Source organism: Engystomops pustulosus, chromosome 3 (assembly GCF_040894005.1).
Source record: "Engystomops pustulosus chromosome 3, aEngPut4.maternal, whole genome shotgun sequence".
Classification (NCBI taxonomy): domain Eukaryota; kingdom Metazoa; phylum Chordata; class Amphibia; order Anura; family Leptodactylidae; genus Engystomops; species Engystomops pustulosus.
In genome coordinates, this window is record NC_092413.1 from 25,384,182 (window position 1) to 25,404,869 (window position 20,688).

The 20,688-nt window shown below is 47.2% G+C and overlaps 1 protein-coding gene across 2 annotated transcripts in view; it reads right to left on the bottom strand.

Moving 5' to 3' along the window:
• The window catches only part of LHCGR (luteinizing hormone/choriogonadotropin receptor), a 115,336-nt gene that overhangs the window by 78,066 nt on the left and 16,582 nt on the right, over window positions 1-20,688 (bottom strand). For both annotated transcript variants that reach the window (XM_072140330.1, XM_072140329.1), the window contains exon 2: window positions 5,243-5,317. In XM_072140330.1, the coding sequence (XP_071996431.1) occupies window positions 5,243-5,317 (75 nt within the window). The remainder of the gene's footprint in view (window positions 1-5,242; window positions 5,318-20,688) is intronic.

Consider the following 20,688-nt stretch of genomic DNA (forward strand, 5'->3'; position numbering starts at 1 on the left):
ATTTCACTGCATTTGGAATTTTTTTCCCGCTTCCTAGTACACGGCATGGAATATTCAATACCATCTCTATGAAGTGCAATTTGTTACGCAGAAAATAAGCTGTCACACAGCTCTGTACATGGAAAAATAAAAAAGTTATGGATTTTTGATCATGGGGAGTGAAAAATGAAAATGAAAAAACAAAAAAGGGCCAGGTCCTGAAAGGGTTAAAGGGGTTTGCTCATGAGTAAAATTCCTCAGATTCCCTTAGTGATGTTTACACAATAAAGATAATTTTTAACCCATTACTTTACAATTTTACTCAGTGTTATTGCTGTTTTAGCTCCTATCACTCAATGATGATCAGTGTAAAATTCCAGCGTGTGGGCGTGGATTCTCTAAGCAGATACTTCATGATTAGAGATGAGCGAACATGCTCGTCCGAGCTTGATGCTCGTTCGAGTATTAAGGTACTCGAGACGGCTCGTTGCTCGGACGAGTATTTCCCCTGCTCGAGATCGAGCATTTAATTAAAAAAACACAGTGAAGAACAATGAAGAATAGAATAAAAACAGTGAACACAGTGAACACAGGATCATTTAAGTGAAAAACACAGTGAAGAACACAGTGAAGAATAGATTACAGATGTTCGGCACATCTGCTTACTTGTCGGAAGATACGCGCGGAACGGTGCGAACAAAATAGTATGTGAAGAACAATATATATGTGTGAAGAACACATTGAAGAACACGGTGAGCAGGACAGAGACAACGGGGAGCAGCACAGAGACACCGGGGAGCAGCACAGAGACACCGGGGAGCAGCACGGAGACATCGGGCAGCGGCAGCACAGAGACATGGGGCAGCGGCAGCACGGAGACATGGGGCACGGAGACATGGGGCACGGAGACATGGGGCACGGAGACATGGGCACGGAGAGCAGCGGGGCACGGAGACATGGGGCACGGAGACATGGGGCACGGAGACAGCGGGGCACGGAGAGCAGCGGGGCACGGAGACATGGGGCACGGAGACATGGGCACGGAGAGCAGCGGGGCACGGAGAGCAGCGGGGCACGGAGACATGGGGCACGGAGACATGGGCACGGAGAGCAGCGGGGCACGGAGACATGGGGCACGGAGACATGGGCACGGAGAGCAGCGGGGCACGGAGAGCAGCGGGGCACGGAGACATGGGGCACGGAGAGCAGCGGGGCACGGAGAGCAGCGGGGCACGGAGAGCAGCGGGGCACGGAGAGCAGCGGGGCACGGAGACATGGGGCACGGAGACATGGGGCACGGAGACATGGGCACGGAGAGCAGCGGGGCACGGAGAGCAGCGGGGCACGGAGAGCAGCGGGGCACGGAGAGCAGCGGGGCACGGGACAGCGTATCTCCCGACAAGTAAGCAGATGTGCAGAACATCTGTAATCTATTCTTCACTGTGTTTTTCACTTAAATGATCCTGTGTTCACTGTTTTTATTCTATTCCTCACTGTTCTTCACATCTGTTAACTTGTCGGGAGATAATATACGCGCGGAACAGTGAAGAATAGATTGCAGATGTTTGCATACATCTGCTAACTTATCAGAAGACATTCTTTTTCAATTAATTAACACATTTTATTCCCGAACCATGGTCCCTTTGAAAAATGCTCGAGTCTCCCATTGACTTCAATGGGGCTCGTTATTCGAGACGAGCACTCGAGCATCTGGAAAAGTTCGTCTCGAATAACGAGCACTCGAGCATTTTAGTGCTCGCTCATCTCTATTCATGATCCATATAGTTCTGTGAGCCTACCTAGTATATAGCCAGCCATCCCAACCAGTATATAGCCAGCCATCCCAACCAGTATATAGCCAGCCCCTATATATAGCCAGCCAGCCCACCCAGTAAATAGTCAGCCCCCCTATACATAGCCAGATAACCCCTCGGTATACAGCCAGCACCCCAGTATATAGCCAGCCCACTCAGTATATAACCAGCCCACTCAGTATATAGCCAGCCCACCCAGTATATAGCCAGCCCCCCTATACATAGCCAGCCAGCCCCCCCCCAGCATATAGCCAGCCAGCCTTCCCAGTAAATAGCCAGCCAGCCCCCCCCCCCTCAGTATATAGCCAACCAGGTATTGACCCAGGAGCTCTGTGTAACTACAACTTTGGGGCACATTTACTTACCCGGTCCATTCGCGATACAGGGGCGCGTTCTGTGTGGAGGATTCGGGTCTTCCAGCGATTCACTAAGGCAGTTCCTCCGACGTCCACCAGGTGTCGCTGCTGCGCTGAAGTTCCTCGGAATGCACTGAACTTCACCAAGCCAGGCCAAGTGCAGGTAAGCGCGTGTCCAGCGACACTTTTTTTTAAAAAATGCGTGGGTTTTTCCGAATCCGTCGGGTTTTCGTACGACCACACCCCCAGATTTCCGACGCGTGCATGCCGGCGCCGATGTGCCACAATCTGATCGCGGGGCATTTCAGGGTAAATCCCTGTAAAAGCGCGATTCGGGTCCTTAGTAAATGACCCCCCTTGTGTGTGTTGTTGACTTGGTGCACTTCTGTCTGAGATGATCTCTTCACTGATCACAGCACAGCTCCTCTGCGCTGAGGAAACAGCAGTGTGAGGAGACTCCCCCAAGTGCTCCAAATCCAGCTACACTCCTGGAATATAAAGGAATTTTTCACAGTGCTGCTGATAATAACACACAGAGAGCTATGATAACATTGATCTCCAGGGCCAGAGCTTCGTATGGTCCAAACTACTGGTGGACTCCCTTCAAGTATTTATGACAATTCATTTGTTGTGGAAATTTGAGATACAGATAATAGACGTAGTAAACTTTATTCACACATCACATGCGACTACTATTCTCCTGCATCATCATTGTCGTTTATGGAAAACAAAGATAATTGACGTAGATAAAAATCTTATTTAAGCATGCGAGGTGACTTTGTATTTCTTTAAGGGAAAAAGTCTTGTCTCTTCCCGAAAAAGCCATAAGCAGCTGTCTTCTGTTCCACCAGGTGATAAGCAGCAGCCAGAAGTGTCTGGCAGAGAATATCTCTTCTTCTTCTCACTGGAATACATGTAGACATTGGGGCTTGTTTACTAAGGGTCCTGCGGCCACATTTCCGTCGGGTTTCCCTATTTTTCGGGGATCGCGCCAGGGATTGTGTTGCACGCGATTGTTTTGTGTCACAATCGTGCCGGGTTTCACGTGACACAAATAGGGGGGCGGGCCGTCGGACGACCCGACGGATTCGGACAACGTGCGGGATTTAACAAATCAATTTGTGTCGCGAGATATGCACACATATCTTCGGGAGGAAGAAAGTCAACTCCGGCGGACCTGATCGGGGAAGCGACACCTGCAGGAAATCGGGCGTATGATCTTCATGAATCACGCCAGATGGGCATTCCGGCGGACAACGCACAGCGGGGATCGCGCAGGGACCGGGTAAGTAAATGTGCCCCATTGTTCCTAAGGTCCAGTACATGTTCATAGGAGATCAGAGAAGCTAAACGTCAAACGGATATGTAATCGTCGGTATAATTGGATGTGTAACTCCTCTATACAGGCAGTCCCCGGGTTACATACATGATAGGTTCTGTAGGTTTGTTCTTAAATTTGTATGTAAGTCGGAACTGTATATTTTATAATTGTATTTCCAGACAAAATTTTTTTGGTCTCTGTGACAATTGGATTTAAAAATTGTTGGGATTGTCATAAGAACCAGGATTAGAATAAAGCTTCATTACAGACACCTGTGATAACTGTTATAGCTGTTTATTGTAGCCTAAGGCTAAAGTACAGTAAATTACCAAAATCCAGAGGTCCGGAGTCATCTATAAGTCAGGTGTTCTTAAGTAGGGGACCACTTGTAATGTAGGATTATGAACTCTCCATTCCCAGAAATAAAACAGTCAGAGTTACGTCTCATGAAATTTCCGGGCAGCGTGCAATGACCATCGACGAGTGAGCAATGTGCATAGAAAACGACTGACTGTGCTGCAAATCTGGGCAGGAATAGGACCTGCTCTATAATTTGTGGTGTGGCTGCCTGGCACGTTCATGGTGCATGAACGCCCACAATACAAGTCAATGGGGCCACGAGCTAGCCAAGATTTATCTCACGGACAAATATGGTCGTGTGTACGAGGGTGTAGAAAAAACCCAATGATGATCACAGTTACAAACTGATACAATGAAGAAACCATACTGTAAATGGTCCATACAAATCAAGGCATGGGGCAGTTTGCTCGGTCGGCCTATAGCTTATTTCTTCTTACTTTCCTATACATATACAAACCTGATTCAATTGAGTGCTGAGAAGGAATTGTAACACATCTCTGGTGGATTATATAACACCCTGAGTAAAAAGGATCAAACATGTCAAAAACCAACATGCCTGATCCTGCCCCAGCATCATCTGCCAGAGTGCAGTTGTCACGTTCCAAGGGTCTAATATTTACGGCCGCTCAACAGTGAGGACAGGAGACACAAATCTAAGCGTACGTTCACATCACAAATGCGCTGGGCATGTCTGTAGACATATACTGGCAGACAGAGGGGTTCTTTGTGTCTCTGTCTGCTTGGAATACATTTCATCCAGCAGGTGAAACTGGATGGAAAAACACAGAAAACTCTTTTACTGTTGAGCGATGTATACACTCAGCGGAGGCCATTGGAGTGAATAGAGGACGGATGCAATGTATTGCGTCCATCCCCAGCCTCCGCTGAGCATATACGCTCAGGGAGATCCCCAGTTATGTAAATATCCATATAAGGCCAGTGACATCACTATGAAAACACCCTGAAGAGCCAATCACTGGCTGATGACAATGTTCACTCCTCTTCTCGTTTTCAAGATTAAGTGGTGGAAGAGGAGTATCTTACCATATGAGGATAGAGTGGAATACATTCTTGACTTCCGTTATTAGGGAATTCTTACAATAGAGGGATGAAAGTGAGATATGTACACATGGGAGATACAAAGATACCATATAGTAAGCAACATTCTTCGCCTTATAGATCTGATATATGATAATGATGCCCAAACCTATGAAAAGCATCAAATGTGATCCATGGGAGAAGCATACAACTTCCAAATTTACATTTTTTGAGAAACTGGTCAATAGGTTTCGGTTCCATTACGGTTACTCACAGCTTCTCCGGTTAATCCTTCCCTTAACACGTGAGCCGTATTCAATACAGGTCAATACTTTTACAGAATAATTACAGGCTTTTCCAGTAAAAACACTTACATGCTTAAGATGTCGTGGTGGAAATGCTGAAACACCTCAGATGGAATAACTTTAAAGGAGAAATGGGATAATGACCTGGAAGAAAGGAGAGGGCATTTTCAGAAAGCGTCTTCAACAATTTACATACTTAAATATGCAACACACTAGAATATTCCGCTCTTCTGTCTGGGTTTGTGCGTCGCGTCCTCGAGTCCTTGGAGAAGGACTTTTGGAGATAGAAATTCAGCATTTTGTTTACTTAAAACCCTGGGTGATCTGTTCTATGAATGAAAACATGATATTTTAAGATTTAGATTATCAAAATTTTTGTGTTCTGTCAGTGAGACCAGTTTCTAGACCAGACTGTCTGGATAAGGGACATCACTTGGATGGTGGGAGGGGACCAAGGGGAGGATATATTGGGGCTTATTTACGAAGGTCCCACGGCCACATTTCCGTCGGGTTTTCGGACGTTTTCGTGGATCACGCCAGGGATTGTGCCACACGCGATCGGATTGTGTTGCAATCGCAACGGCTTTTACGTGACAAATCGGGGGGCGGGCCGACGGACGATCTGATGGATTCGAAAAATGCGCTGATTTAACAAATCAATATGTGTCGCATCCAATGCACTTACATATACGCAGAGGAAATGGTGAACTCCGGTGGACCTTATAGGGGAAGTGACACATGCAGGAAATCGGGCGCACGTTCTTCATGAGTCGCGGCAGATGAGCATTCCGGTGGACAACGCACCTCGGGGATTGCGCAGGGACCAGGTAAGTAAATGTGCCCCATTATTATGTGTATGAAGTCCCCCTGGCCCCCCAGCACGTGTCGGATGAAGGATACAGGAACATTGCTGGGCACGTTCCCCTTCACACCCTTTATGCCCATCTGACAAATTTCTCCCTTAACACTGATGTTAGTAGGCTTGCACCCATAGACATTGGGATACATTATGATTAGTGTCTCAATATAAGACAAAACAGTCTTAGGGCTCATTCACATGGCCGTACTGGGTACCGTGATCGGGTTGCATAATTTGTGTCTAGATCACGGCCCCCATAGACCTCCACACAATGCATCACCGTGCCATGACTGAGCCAAAATATAGCACTCGTCCTATACTTTGGCACAGCCGCTCATCTGCCTATGGATGGAGGAGGGATGGAGAGCTCTCATCCATCCCACCTCCTCCTCCTCCTAACCCTGTGCTTACCCGGGGTCCAGTCTGGGCGAGCGCACACCCACGGGAATGAGGCCTTATACAGCACCAGATTAACCACTGTGTCTGATGCTGGATGATGAATCAAACTTGCTGGATGAGCTTCAAACTTTCCCTGTCCTCCCCATGCTGTCCTCTGCATATACACAACTTCCTGTTTTTCACTCCTTCAGCCCGTCCTAATGGCATCTCCCACTGTGCTTCTTACTCTAGCAGTCCCTCTCACGGACAGACACCTGAAGAGGTGAGGGGGGGAGCAGGATGGATCATAATGCTTCTGCTGCAGCTCCTACTATTCATCAGAACTTAGACATGTAAACAAAGAAGCATGGAGAGTCTGCAAAGAGCAATAACGAAAGTAGCAGGGCTGCTGAATCACTTGATGAGCATTTAGGGATTATCATTAGGGCAGTTGAGGCACATGGGGTGGTCAAACCCCCTTAAGACTGCATAGTCTTACTTTACACCACCTATGAATTTTTTTTTTTTTATTTCCAATGAATGTCAATAATATTCACTTACTATTCTATGTACTAACTGAGCATTTGTGTAAACTTCCATTGTATTAGTCCAATATACTGCACTTTGCGTTATATTTTGATCACAATAAAAAAAAAATTAAATTCTGTCACATGCCTATCATTTTTGCCCACTTCCATGTCTTGCAACATCCACTGTAACTCCTTACAATTTATTACTCTGCACAAGCATGTCTGGCACAGATATGGTCACACTTTGGGGGGTATGCATGTGTTTTTCATGCTGACCTTGATCACACCTGGGCTAATCTGCACCTAATTTTTGACAATTTTCAAGACTCCTCATAAATTGGGTGCACGGCCTTGGTAGGCCTTCAGTAATGGACTGGAGTTGATTGTAACTTTTACAACAGCTTTGAAAAAATCTCCATTTGCACAGAACTTTGTTTGCAGCATTTTCTATGCCAAAAAGATGTGAATACATACAAGCCCCCATTTATCTCCAGTATGTTTCAAGGTGTCACAGAGTTATTGTAGGGATGCTTCATTCACTTTAACAAAAGTGTACGAGAAGGAAGAGCAAGTGCAGATCACTAGTGAATAGAGATGAGCGAACATATTCGTCCGAGCTTGATGCTCGTTCGAGCATTAGCGTACTCGAAACTGCTCGTTGCTCGGACGAATACTTCGCCCGCTCGAGAAAATGGCAGCTCCCGCCGTTTTGCTTTTTGGCGGCCAGAAACAGAGCCAATCACAAGCCAGGAGACTCTGCACTCCACCCAGCATGACGTGGTACCCTTACACGTCGATAGCAGTGGTTGGCTGGCCAGATCAGGTGACCCTGGGATAGACTAGCCGCTGCCCGCGCTGCTCGGATCATTCTGTGTCTGGATGCCGCTAGGGAGAGAGCTGCTGCTGGTCAGGGAAAGCGTTAGGGTGTTCTATTAGAATAGTGTTAGGCAGGAGTGATTCTACAAGAACCCAACAGCCCTTCTTAGGGCTACAATAACGTTATACTTTTTTTTTTTTATTTGCAGCTAGTACCATATTGTGAGGAATTAGCAGGGGGACTTGCTACCGTTGTGTTTAGCTCTTAGTGACACACATATCCACCTCAAACACCAAAGTGGGAAAATTTATTAGGGGTTTGATTTCAATTAGGCACAGTCTGCCATTTACTTTTTATTTTACGTTTATTTTTTCATAACTCAGCGTCATCTCATCTGGCATAGTAGTGTGCTTTCATACTTGGCTAGAAAATAGCCATAGGAGAATCCAAACGGCTTACTTACGCCTACAGTAGCGTTATATATATTTGATTTCTGGTTGATCTGCTGGTGGCTGTACTTGCTGCAGTGCATCTACTAGCAAATTGTGAGCAATTTGTAGTGAGACTTGCGACCGCTGTGTTTTGCGCTTAGTGACGCACATATCCATCGCAAAGACCGAAGTGGGAAAATTTATTAGGGGTTGGATTTCAATTAGGCACAGTCTGCCATTTCCTTTTTTATTTTACGTTTATTTTTTTAATAACTCAGCGTCATCTCATCTGGCATAGCAGTGTGCTTTCATACTTGGCTAGAAAATAGCCATAGCAATAGGATAGCATCGTTTGGTTTTAAAAACTAAAAAACACAAAAAAAAACAAAAAACACAAAAAAAATTTTAAAAAAAATGAAAGTTATAACTCTCATTTTCAAAATGTTTAACCCGAGGGCTAGGGGTAGAGGACGAGGGCGGGGACGTGGGCGTCCAACTACTGCAGGGGTCAGAGGCCGTGGTCCTGGGCGGGGTGAGACACCACCTGCTTATGAGGGAGCAGGGGAACGCCGCAGAGCTACACTCCCTAGGTTCATGTCTGAAGTTACTGGGACTCGTGGTAGAGCACTGTTGAGGCCAGAACAGTGCGAACAGGTGATGTCGTGGATTGCCGACAATGCTTCGAGCAATTTGTCCACCAGTCAGTCTTCCACGCAGTCCACCCATGTCACCGAAATCGGCACTCCTCCAGCTCCTGCACCTCAGCCTCCTCCCCCCCAGTCTGCCCCTCCCAGGAAAATTTGGCATTTGAAGCGGCATACTCTGAGGAACTGTTTTCTGGACCCTTCCCACAGTCACAAACCACTTGTCCGGTTGCTGCTGAGCAATTTTCCGATGCCCAGGTTTTCCACCAGTCGCAGTCTATGGGTGATGATGACCTTCTTGACGTAGTGGAAGAAGTGTGTAAAGAGGTGTCCGACGATGAGGAGACACGGTTGTCAGACAGTGGGGAAGTTGTTGTCAGGGCAGGAAGTCCGAGGGGGGAGCAGACTGAGGGATCGGAGGATGATGAGGTGACAGACCCAAGCTGGGTTGATAGGCCGGGTGAACACAGTGCTTCTGAGACGGAGGAGAGTCCTCGACCAGAACAGGTTGGAAGAGGCAGTGGTGGGGCCAGACGGAGAGGCAGGGCCAGACCTGGTGCATCAGCGCCAAATGTGTCAACTAGTGAAGCTCCCGTGGCGAGGGCTCCTGCGGCGAGGGCTAGATTTTCAGAAGTCTGGAGGTTCTTTAAGGAAACACCGGATGACCGACGGACTGTGGTGTGCAACATTTGCCAAACCAGGATCAGCAGGGGTTCCACCACTAATAGCTTAACTACCACCAGTATGCGCAGGCATATGAATGCTAAACACCCCACTCAGTGGCAACAAGCCCGTTCACCTCCGGCCGTGCACACCACTGCTCCTTCCCCTGTGTCAGCTGATAGTCAGCCCCCTGCCCAGGACCCTGCCACAAAAACCCCATCGTCGCCTCCACGATTCTCCACAGCATCCACCAGCGTTCAGCTCTCCATACCCCAGACGCTGGAGCGGAAACGCAAATATAGTGCAACCCACCCGCACGCCCAAGCCCTTAATGTCCACATCTCCAGATTGCTCAGCCTGGAGATGCTGCCCTATAGGCTAGTAGAGACCGAGGCCTTTCGCAACCTCATGGCGGCGGCCGCCCCTCGGTATTCGGTCCCCAGCCGCCACTACTTTTCCCGATGTGCCGTCCCAGCCCTGCACCAGCACGTGTCAGACAACATCATCCGTGCCCTGACCAACGCCGTTTCTGACAAGGTCCACCTGACCACGGACACGTGGACGAGTGCTGCCGGGCAGGGCCACTATATATCGCTGACGGCACATTGGGTTAACTTGGTGGAGGCTGGGACCGAGTCTGACCCTGCGGCTGGTCATATACTGCCGACGCCAAGGATTGCGGGGCCTACCTCGGTCCAGGTGTTTCAGGCCTACTATGCCTCCTCCTCCTCCCACCCCTCCTCCACCTCCTCCTCCGAACTACCATCCGTGGGCCATCAGTCGGTAGCTCTAGGCACATCGGCAGTGCCGTCGCTAAGCGACAGCAGGCGGTGCTCAAACTGCTGAGCCTAGGCGATAAAAGGCACACCGCCCAAGAACTATTACAGGGCATCACGGCGCAGACTGATCTGTGGCTGGCACCGCTGAACCTGAAGCCAGGCATGGTTGTGTGTGACAACGGCCGTAACCTGGTGGCGGCTCTGCAACTCGGCAGACTGACACATGTGCCATGCCTGGCCCATGTGTTAAATCTGATAGTTCAGCGTTTCCTCAAGACATACCCCAATCTGTCTGATTTGCTCACGAAGGTGCGCCGCATCTGTGCGCATCTCAGGAAGTCCAGCACAGATGCTGCCACTCTCAGGGCAGCGCAGCGCCGCCTCCAACTGCCCGCTCACCGACTGTTGTGCGACGTGCCCACGAGGTGGAATTCAACACTGACCATGTTATCCAGAGTTTACCAGCAGCGCAGAGCGATTGTAGACTGCCAGATGTCAACTTCCACCAGAGCTGGTAGTCAGGTCAGTCAGCTTCCTCAAGTCTACAATGAGGAGTGGACGTGGATGTCTGATATCTGTCAGGTGCTGAGTAACTTTGAGGAGTCAACACAGATGGTCAGTGGCGATGCCGCCATCATCAGCCTCACCATCCCGCTGCTTGGCCTGTTGAAAAAATCTCTGATCAGCATGAAGTCGGAAGCTTTGCGCTCGTCACAAGAGACGGGGGAAGAAGATTCCCTTGTTGATAGCCAAAGCACCCTTAGGTCTGTTTCTCAGCGCATATCGGAGGAGGTGGAGGAGGATGAGGAGGAAGAGGAGGAGAATGTTGGCGAGACACAAGAGGGGACCATTGTTGAGTCCTTCACTGTTCAGCGTGTATGGGCAGAAGAAGAGGAGTTGGAGGAGTTGGAGGAGGAGGAAATGGACAGTCAGGCCAGTGAGGGGAGTGAATTCTTGTGCGTTGGTACTCTGGCGCATATGGCAGATTGCATGCTAGGCTGCCTATCCCGTGACCCTCGCGTTCAAAGAATTTATTCCAGCACCGATTACTGGGTGTTCACTCTCCTGGACCCACGGTACAAGCAAAATCTTTCCACTCTCATCCCTGGAGAGGAAAGGAGTGTGAGAATGCATGAATCCAGCAGGCCCTGGTGCACAAGCTGAAACAGTATTTCCCTTCTGACAGCGCTAGCGGCAGAGTGCGTAGTTCTGCGGGACAAGTAGCGAGGGAGAGTAGGCGAGCAAGCAGCTTGTCCAGCACTGGCAAGGGTACGCTTTACAAGGCTTTTGCCAGCTTTATGTCACCCCAGCAAGACACTGTCACCTGTCCCCAGTCTCGGCAGAGTAGGGCTGATCTTTACAGAAAGATGGTGAGGGAGTACGTAGCTGACCATACCATCGTCCTAAATGATCACACAGCTCCCTACAACTACTGGGTTTCAAAGCTGGACATGTGGCACGAACTGGCGCTGTACGCCTTGGAGGTTCTTGCCTGCCCTGCCGCTAGCGTCTTGTCCGAGCCGGTTTTCAGTGCAGCTGGTGGCATCATCACCGATAAGCGTACACGCCTGTCGACTGACAGCGCTGACAGGCTGACGCTTATTAAGATGAATAAAGCCTGGATTTCTCATAATTTCCAATCTCCACCAGGTGAAGGAAGCTCAACCTGAATAATTTATCTACTCCTCCTCCTCCTCATTTTCCTCCTTCTCCTCCTCTTTGTACAGTAAAGCAGAGGAAACTGGCTATTTTTTGACAGGGCCCACTGGCTCTAGCTATAGTACTTTATGCATTTAATTTTTCTGGAGGGCCACCGACCCGGTCCTCTGTTTTAAACAATTTTTGGGAGTGCCACATACAGGCACTCAATCTATTCAGTTTTTCTGGAGGGCCACCTACCTGCTCCTCTGGTTTGAAAACTTTTTTGGACTGCCACATACAGGCACTCAATCTATTCCATTTTTCTGGAGGGCCACCTACCTGCTCCTCTGGTTTGAAAACTTTTTTGGACTGCCACATACAGGCACTCAATCTATTCCATTTTTCTGGAGGGCCACCTACCTGCTCCTCTGGTTTGAAAACTTTTTTGGACTGCCACATACAGGCACTCAATCTATTCCATTTTTCTGGAGGGCCACCTACCTGCTCCTCTGGTTTGAAAACTTTTTTGGACTGCCACATACAGGCACTCAATCTATTCCATTTTTCTGGAGGGCCACCTACCTGCTCCTCTGGTTTGAAAACTTTTTTGGACTGCCACATACAGGCACTATCCAAATTAAATTGTCTCCATAGCAGCCTCCACACGTTGTCTCCATTGCTACCTCCAAAAGTCGTCCATATAGCTGCCTCCATACATCGTTCCTTTATCAAACGAGGTGTGTCAGGCAGAAATTTGGGTTGTTTTCATGGATTCCACATCAAAGTTGTTAACTTTGTCGCCACCCAGCTGTGTTATCCACAAAATATACTGGCAAACTTTTATCATTTACCAATATTATTTCAGCGCTTCTTGCGCTTCTGTTTACATTCCCCTCACCCGCCATATCCTAAACTTATAAGAACGCTACTACACTTGATCTTATACAAAAGGTTCTTAGAAGTGCTGTTTGGGGAGTAGCCTAGAGACACGGGCTTGGATTGGCGAAAGCTTGCCTGGCAGCGGAGCGCCAGCTCCATGCCAAGATCCAACTAACATAGTTTTAACTGCAGCACCTTTAATCTACTACTAGTTCACTGCCTCCATACATGGTCCCCTTATCAAACGAGCTTTGTCAGGCAGAATTTTGGGTTGTTTTCATGGCTTCCACAACAAACTTGTTAACTTTGTCGCCACCCTGCTGTGTAATCCACAAAATATACTGGCAAACTTTTATCATTTACCAATATTATTTCAGCGCTTCTTGCGCATCTGTTTACATTCCCCTCACCCGCCATATCCCAAACTTATAAGAACGCTTCTACACTTAACTTGGTGCACGCTGGGACCGAGTCTGACCCTGGGGCTGGTGATATACTGCCGACGCAGAGGATTGCGGGGCCTACCTCGGTCCAGGTCTCAAAGGCCAACTATACCTCCTCCTCCTCCCACCCCTCCTCCACCTCCTCCTCCTCCGAATTACCATCCGTGGCCATGGCACCATCAGTCGGTAGCTCTAGGCACAGCATCAGTGCCGTCGCTAAGCGACAGCAGGCGGTGCTCAAACTGCTGAGCCTAGCCGATAAAAGGCACACCGCCCAAGAGCTATTACAGGGCATTCCACATCAAACTTGTTAACTTTCTCGACACCCTGCTGTGTAATCCACAAAAGATACTGGCAAACTTTTATCATTTACCGATATTATTTCAGCGCTTCTTGCGCATCTCTTTACATTCCCCTCTCTCGCCATATCCCAAACTTATAAGAACGCTACTACACTTGATCTTATACAAAAGGTTCTTAGAAGTGCTGTTTGGGGAGTAGCCTAGAGACAGGGGGTTGGATTGGCGAAAGCTCGCCTGGAAGCGGAGCGCCAGCTCCATCCCAAGATACAACTAACATAGTTTTAAGTGCAGCACCTTTAATCTACTACTAGTTCACTGCCTCCATAATAATAATAATAATAATCTTTATTTATATAGCGCCATCATATTCCGTAGCGCTTTACAAATCATAGGAAACAAATACAAATGTAATGTAACAGAGCACAACATTTGTATGGAACAACAGGAGTGAGGTCCCTGCTCGCCAGAGCTTACGGTTTATGAAGATGATGGGGTAACACGAGGTAAAAGAATTTTTAATGGTCAAGCCATTCTTCTTAGGGAATAGAACAAAATATAATACATGGAATTGCTGTCGCTTGAACCACTCAGCCGTCATCTTATATACCAGGTCCAGGGTGAATGGGACTGCAGAGAAGTCTGGTGCCTGTTGGTTGCTGGATAACAGATGGGAGGACGACACAGGACGGGTTAGTAGAAGAGTTAAAACTTCATGCAGTTAATGAGTGTTATAGGCTTGCCTAAAGAAATGGGTTTTAAGAGCATGTTTGAAACTTTGGAGGTTAGGTATTAGTCTGATAGTCCGGGGCAGAGCATTCCATAGAATTGGTGCAGCCCTAGAGAAGTCTTGGAGACGCGAGTGGGAGGTCCGCACTAGGGTAGAGGTTGATCTAAGATCACTGGCGGATCTAAGAGCACGGGTTGGGCGATAGACTGAGATAAGAGAGGAGAGGTAGGGGGGTGCAGCATTATACAGAGCTTTATGGATGAGGGTTATTATTTTAAACTGTATTCGAAAGGAGACTGGCAGCCAGAGCAGCGACTGGCATGAACTGTAGGCATACATGGTCCCCTTATCAAACGAGCTGTGTCAGGCAGAATTTTGGGTTGTTTTCATGGCTTCCACAACAAACTTGTTAACTTTGTCGCCACCCTGCTGTGTAATCCACAAAATATACTGGCAAACTTTTATCATTTACCAATATTATTTCAGCGCTTCTTGCGCATCTGTTTCCATTCCCCTCACCCGCCATATCCTAAACTTATAAGAACGCTATTACACTTGATCTTATACAAAAGGTTCTTAGAAGTGCTGTTTGGGGAGTAGCCTAGAGACAGGGGCTTGGATTGGCGAAAGCTCGCCTGGCAGCGGAGCGCCAGCTCCATGCCAAGATCCAACTAACATAGTTTTAACTGCAGCACCTTTAATCTACTACTAGTTCACTGCCTCCATACATGGTCCCCTTATCAAACGAGCTGTGTCAGGCAGAATTTTGGGTTGTTTTCATGGCTTCCATGTTAACTTTGTCGCCACCCTGCTGTGTAATCCACAAAATATACTGGCAAACTTTTATCATGTACCGATATTATTTGAGCGCTTCTTGCTCACCTCCTTTGGTTCCTCTCTGCCACCCATTGGTTTGAAGCCTGAGTCCATTTAGGGTATGTCGCCATGCCACTCTCTAGCCTGCCGCTGCTGCCGCTGCCTCTGCATGCCGTCCCCTATAGTGTCAGGGTCAATTATTGGATGTTTTAGATGCTATCTAGCTTCATTCTGTCACTCTGTCATGGCCATGCTGTTGCCCATAGTTTTGGCATAATGGTGCGATTAAGCAGCCTCAGAGGCATCCATGCATGCTGCCCCTGCTGTTTCCTGTCCATTTCCGTGGTGTTTCCATCCTTTTCTGAGGTTCCCAGGTGTTTGGCCAAGCTTCCCTGTGCAGAGCCTTGGTCCCCTTGAAAAATGCTCGAGTCTCCCATTGACTTCAATGGGGCTCGTTATTCGAGACGAGCACTCGAGCATCGGGAAAAGTTCGTCTCGAATAACGAGTACCCGAGCATTTTAGTGCTCGCTCATCTCTACTAGTGAACTTTAGTGAAAGGGGTTGACCACTTTTCAAAAAAATCTCTTCCATCAGACATGTCTCTGCATGTATATGTACCTGTGTCTTTGCCTCCTTTGAGAGCTTCAGCCTTTCCCTGTTCTCACCATGCTGCTCACTGCATATATACACACCTTCCTCTCTCTCATTGCCCTAAGCCGTCCTCATGGTATCTCCTACTGTGTCTCACTTATCCCCGTCCATCCTTATTGACAGATGCAGGAAGAGGGGGGTAGAACAGAATGAATCATAATTTCCTGCTACAGCTCCTCCTATTCATCAGAGGTCAGATATGTAAACAAAGTATCCTGGAGAGTCTGCACACATCCCAAAAGTAAGTAGCAGGACTGCTGAATCACCTGGTGAACATTCAGGCATTATCTACCAGGCAGCAAAGGCACATGGGCAACTTGTGAAAAGAATGGCCAACTTTAAGGAGCCTTCCTACATTGATGACTCCATGACTCCCCCACTACTTTAAGAAAAAATGCCCAAGAAGGCTAACAATTACATTACATTAGTTAGAGCACTGGTACCGTATTGGTACTGTATATTGTCACCTGCATATTGATGCCTAAACATGAACAATTTATTCCCTTTTAGAATCCCAATTTCTCGGTGTGATAAACCCTCTGAAAGTCTATATTTCACAGCACAAGCAGTTGGTGGCCACACATAAACATATAACAAAAAAACAACTGTCCATAAAAAACTGCACCCCCCATCCATAGAAAAAGGCACCTCACGGCCGCAGACGAAGGGAGAGATAGAGCATGCTGTGGCACTATACCGCCGCCGGCCGCATTTACCGTCTATGGGAATGTATTTCCGGCCACCTATACATCCCCTCAGAAGGCCATGTGAATGAGGCCTAAGATTTATGGTTTGCACTGGATAATAATTACACACGGGTAGTTTCTATCTAAGTGTAGGATGGAAATAAAGACATTGAGGTGAGGAATTTACCATGGCTTGTACATAAGTCTGAAAACAACCATAGAAGCAGTGACTTAGTGGCACCTGACGGCACCGATCGACTACCCCGCTTTTTACATCGGATTGGCAGAGAGTGGGCAAAATTCTGCCACAATTATTACAATCCCCCCCCACCCCCTTGTACAAATCATTCTATATGTAAGAGTTGTTCACGTTGTGCAGCTCTCAGGTAAGTTACGGCCTATATTACTGCATGTTTCCCCGTAGAACTATTATGATCCGGGTATGAAAGGTCATGTGCATTAGTACAAAGAACATTTCACCTAACGCCGGACTGTGCGCTGATGAGGGAAATCTCTGAGTAACACGGGTCACCGATCAAACAGAAGGAGACAAAGTAACAGAAACAGGAGCAAGGAAATATTTGGCAAGCGAACAGAGTCTGATCTGTAAAATGAGCTAAGTGATATAAGCTGCCAGGAACGACATAGCACTTTGATGTTGTATGAGCAAACATCTAGCTATGCCCCACAGAGCTGGAAATTACAACTACTACCCTCTTTGCCGTTTGGGCGGGTCGGGGGCAGTGCCGGGCCCTGCAGTGGGCTGAAGCGGGGCGGGGATGCCTCACGCCTGCACAATAGCTATAGCCTGTGCCCGTCTACTGAGCTTGGTAATTACGCCTACATGCCGGATATCTATCAGGAGGACAGAGCCTTCAGATAGATCCGGCAGGGGAAAGTTTGGGTAATTAGCCACATGATGCGACTGCACTTGATACATCTCTCCCCCAAATCTCTGTTGGGCAGAGTGATATTACGTGCAGACGTATACAGTTGGGTGTCATCAGCATAAAGGTGAAACTGAAAACCAATTCTGTCTAATGGAGACAGTATAGAGGAAAAAGAGAAGAGGACCCAAGACTGAGCCCTGAGGAACCCCGAGCAGTAAGGCCTTATGTACATGACCGTATGCATTTGGCGGTCCCATTTTTGTGGTCGTTTTCTGGCCACAAAAACAGGCCGTGTGTCACCTGTGTGTTTTTTTTACATTTCTTGCTTAAAAAACTGTTATATACAGTATAAACAGGGGGTAGGAGAGAATATGACACCTGTATAAAAAAGGTGAATATTCACACGATCGTATGGGGGACGATATACGTCCCCCCATGCATCGCAATGGGCGCATGCGCCCAACAGGAGTGGTACAGTGCAGCACACATGCGGCACCCTACCTCTCCATACCCCCGTAGAAAGATAGGACATGTCCTGTCTTTCCCCGGAGTATGGCGCTGTGCGCCATATATTCCTATGGAGAGGGGCGGGGGTGAGCGGCGCTCTCCCCCTCCTCCTCTCCCCTGGCACTGCCATTGCCCGCCGTGCTACGGTACAGCAGGCAACGGCAGTGTGAATGTAGCCTGAATTTAAGAAAACTACATAAGATTTATAATAATACAATCATACAGCATTTGCCGTGGGTCAGAAACTGACACTCACATCCTAAAAGATATAAGTCAATGGGGGAAAGGGAAGAAGTCAACAGAGCAGGATGTCCCGCCTGTCATCATGGAGTAGTCTCAGTGTAGCTCCATAGAATATTTTGGGGAGGGGGGAGGGAAAGAAAGCATTGAGTGGAGAAATACCAGTACATAGTCTTCTCACTTCAGGGTAAAGCATCAGAAGCGAGGGGAAGTAGAGTAAATGATTTTGGGGTGCGATTAGGATAAGTCTCGAAGAAAGAGAACAAGGGAAACAAAGTCATTTTATTCTTCTCGTCTGGCTGTTTGCACATCTATTGCTTGTGTCACCTATATGTAACCCATATGCCGTCGTAAACTCTCCGTATCCGCAAAAAAATATAGTGGGCTGGCACCCACAGGATCTGGTATCCTTGGCAACCCACAGCAAATATTGGCCATATGTAGTCCGCTTTTTTGTACTCCCATAGACCTCTATGCAGAAACCATACTGCAAAACCAGCAAAATATAGGACATGTTCTATTTTTCCCATTGCGATGTGACGACCAGTTCACAGTGAGGTGAGGAATACATAGATACATAGCCGTGACCAGATTCACAGCCGTAATTCCTAATAAAGTCAATGGGGCAGTTTCTTAGACATAAAAAAAAAGTTGAGGTGAACATTTTTACGCCTAAAATACGGTCATTTGACTTGGGCCTAAGAGGAAGAGAAGATAAGAGAGACCTAGAAAAGGAGACTGAGAGTGCGGTCAGAGAGATAGGAAGAAACCCAAGAGAGTACAGGGTCCTACAGGCCAATGGAGCGAAGCATCCTGTGGAGGAGATGATGGTCCTCAGTATCACAGTAGTCACCTTTAGATTTTGTGATATTATCCATATGATGACGGAACAGCGGAGGTGATTTTCCCAAGACACGACAGTCTCTGGTTACACCACATACATAAATGTCATGTACAGTTCACAAAGGGCAGCAGATTTATGAATTATCCTTATATCCCATAGAATCCAATCACATCACTGCTTTCATTATCCAAAAACACCAAGAGAAATAAAATTCTCTGCCTTGATTGGTCGCTATATTTTGATGGTTGTTATGGCCGCAGTATCATACACCCCCCCTGTGTGTGGAATTACTTCCTGCTTTGATCTCAGATACAATAAACCAGTTGATTCCAGCATAAAAAAATGTCCTCAGACAAAACAAAACCGAGCAAAAATAAACTGCTCATTTATGTCCTGTTTCACCTAATTAGGATCATAATTGGGAAAGATGATCTGCTGCCAAATTGTCCTTAAACAGAACATGAAAAACACAATATTCTGGAAAATGAAAGACTCAGGGTTAAAGGGAAGCGATTCAAGACATCAAACCACCAACAAGTCCTTATGGACATCAGCGTTCGTGTCCCAAATCACCCGATATCATCTCTGTCCGGTGCTGTGATAATAGTCGGCGCCTATCTCTGCTCCAATGAGGCTGTCGTAGTAGACTGGTCCTACGACAAATGCGCTGTATAGCCGGGGTATACTGTAACCGAGGGTAACTATGCACCTAAGGACACGATGGACACCATGGTGGGTGAAAGAGAAAGCTCGACCTGGTGTGCAAGAACGTGTTCTTAAAACGGGACGCAAAAACAGAAAGTTTGCGACCTGTTTCTTCTGGGTGGAGATGGTAGGGTGAGGAGTGCTCACTTCATCGGAGATGAACAACACTGAAGTCAAGCTCTCCCCCCCTCAAGATGTCACATCTGCTGTGATTGATGTCATGCACCAGACTTCTGGGGAGCTGGTATGTGATGTCCCAGGATAAAAGACCATCAATTACATTGCAGAGAATGTTCTGTGGAGTAGAGAACTTTACTAGAATACTAAACTCTCCGCCTCTGTGACTTTATACAACCAGTTTAGATCTCATTTCAAACGAGATTTTCTGGAAAATGCCACATTGTTGACCCATGAAAGAAACATGATCTGTAAGGTGTCTGTCAAGTCTGCTTGAACACATATTGATAGTGGTTTATTGGGTAAGTTTCTGATGACAGGTTCCTTTTTAAGTCCCTAAAACCAGTCTACTGGGAGCATCTCCATCTTCAGGCTATGGCAATGGAGTGGTCTAAGTCTTCACCTATCAGTTTCACAAGAACAGGCAACAACACTCCTGAATACTATATACAGGCGGTCCCCTACTTTAGAACACACGGCTTACAGACGACCCTTAGTTACAGACGAACCTCTCTATCACTGTGGTCTTTGGTGAAGCTCTCTGGATGCTTTACAATAGTCCCTTGACTGCAATGATCAGCTGTAAGGTGTCTGTAATAAAGATTTATTAATAATCCTTGGTCCCATTACAGCAAAAATTTGATGTCACTTGATGACAATTTGATGTCACTGGGGCAAAAATTTTTTTTGTCTTGATCTACAATTATAAAATACACAGTTTTGACTCAAATACAAATTCAAATTAAGAACAAACTTATGGAACTATACGTAACCCAAGGACTACCTGTCATGTATTCCAATGGATTCCATCAGCAATCAGAGGACCACAGCTTCCAGACTCAATTGGGACAAAAGAAAGTTTAATTAAGAGAAAGTTTCATTTAAGTGAGGTGAAAATAGATACC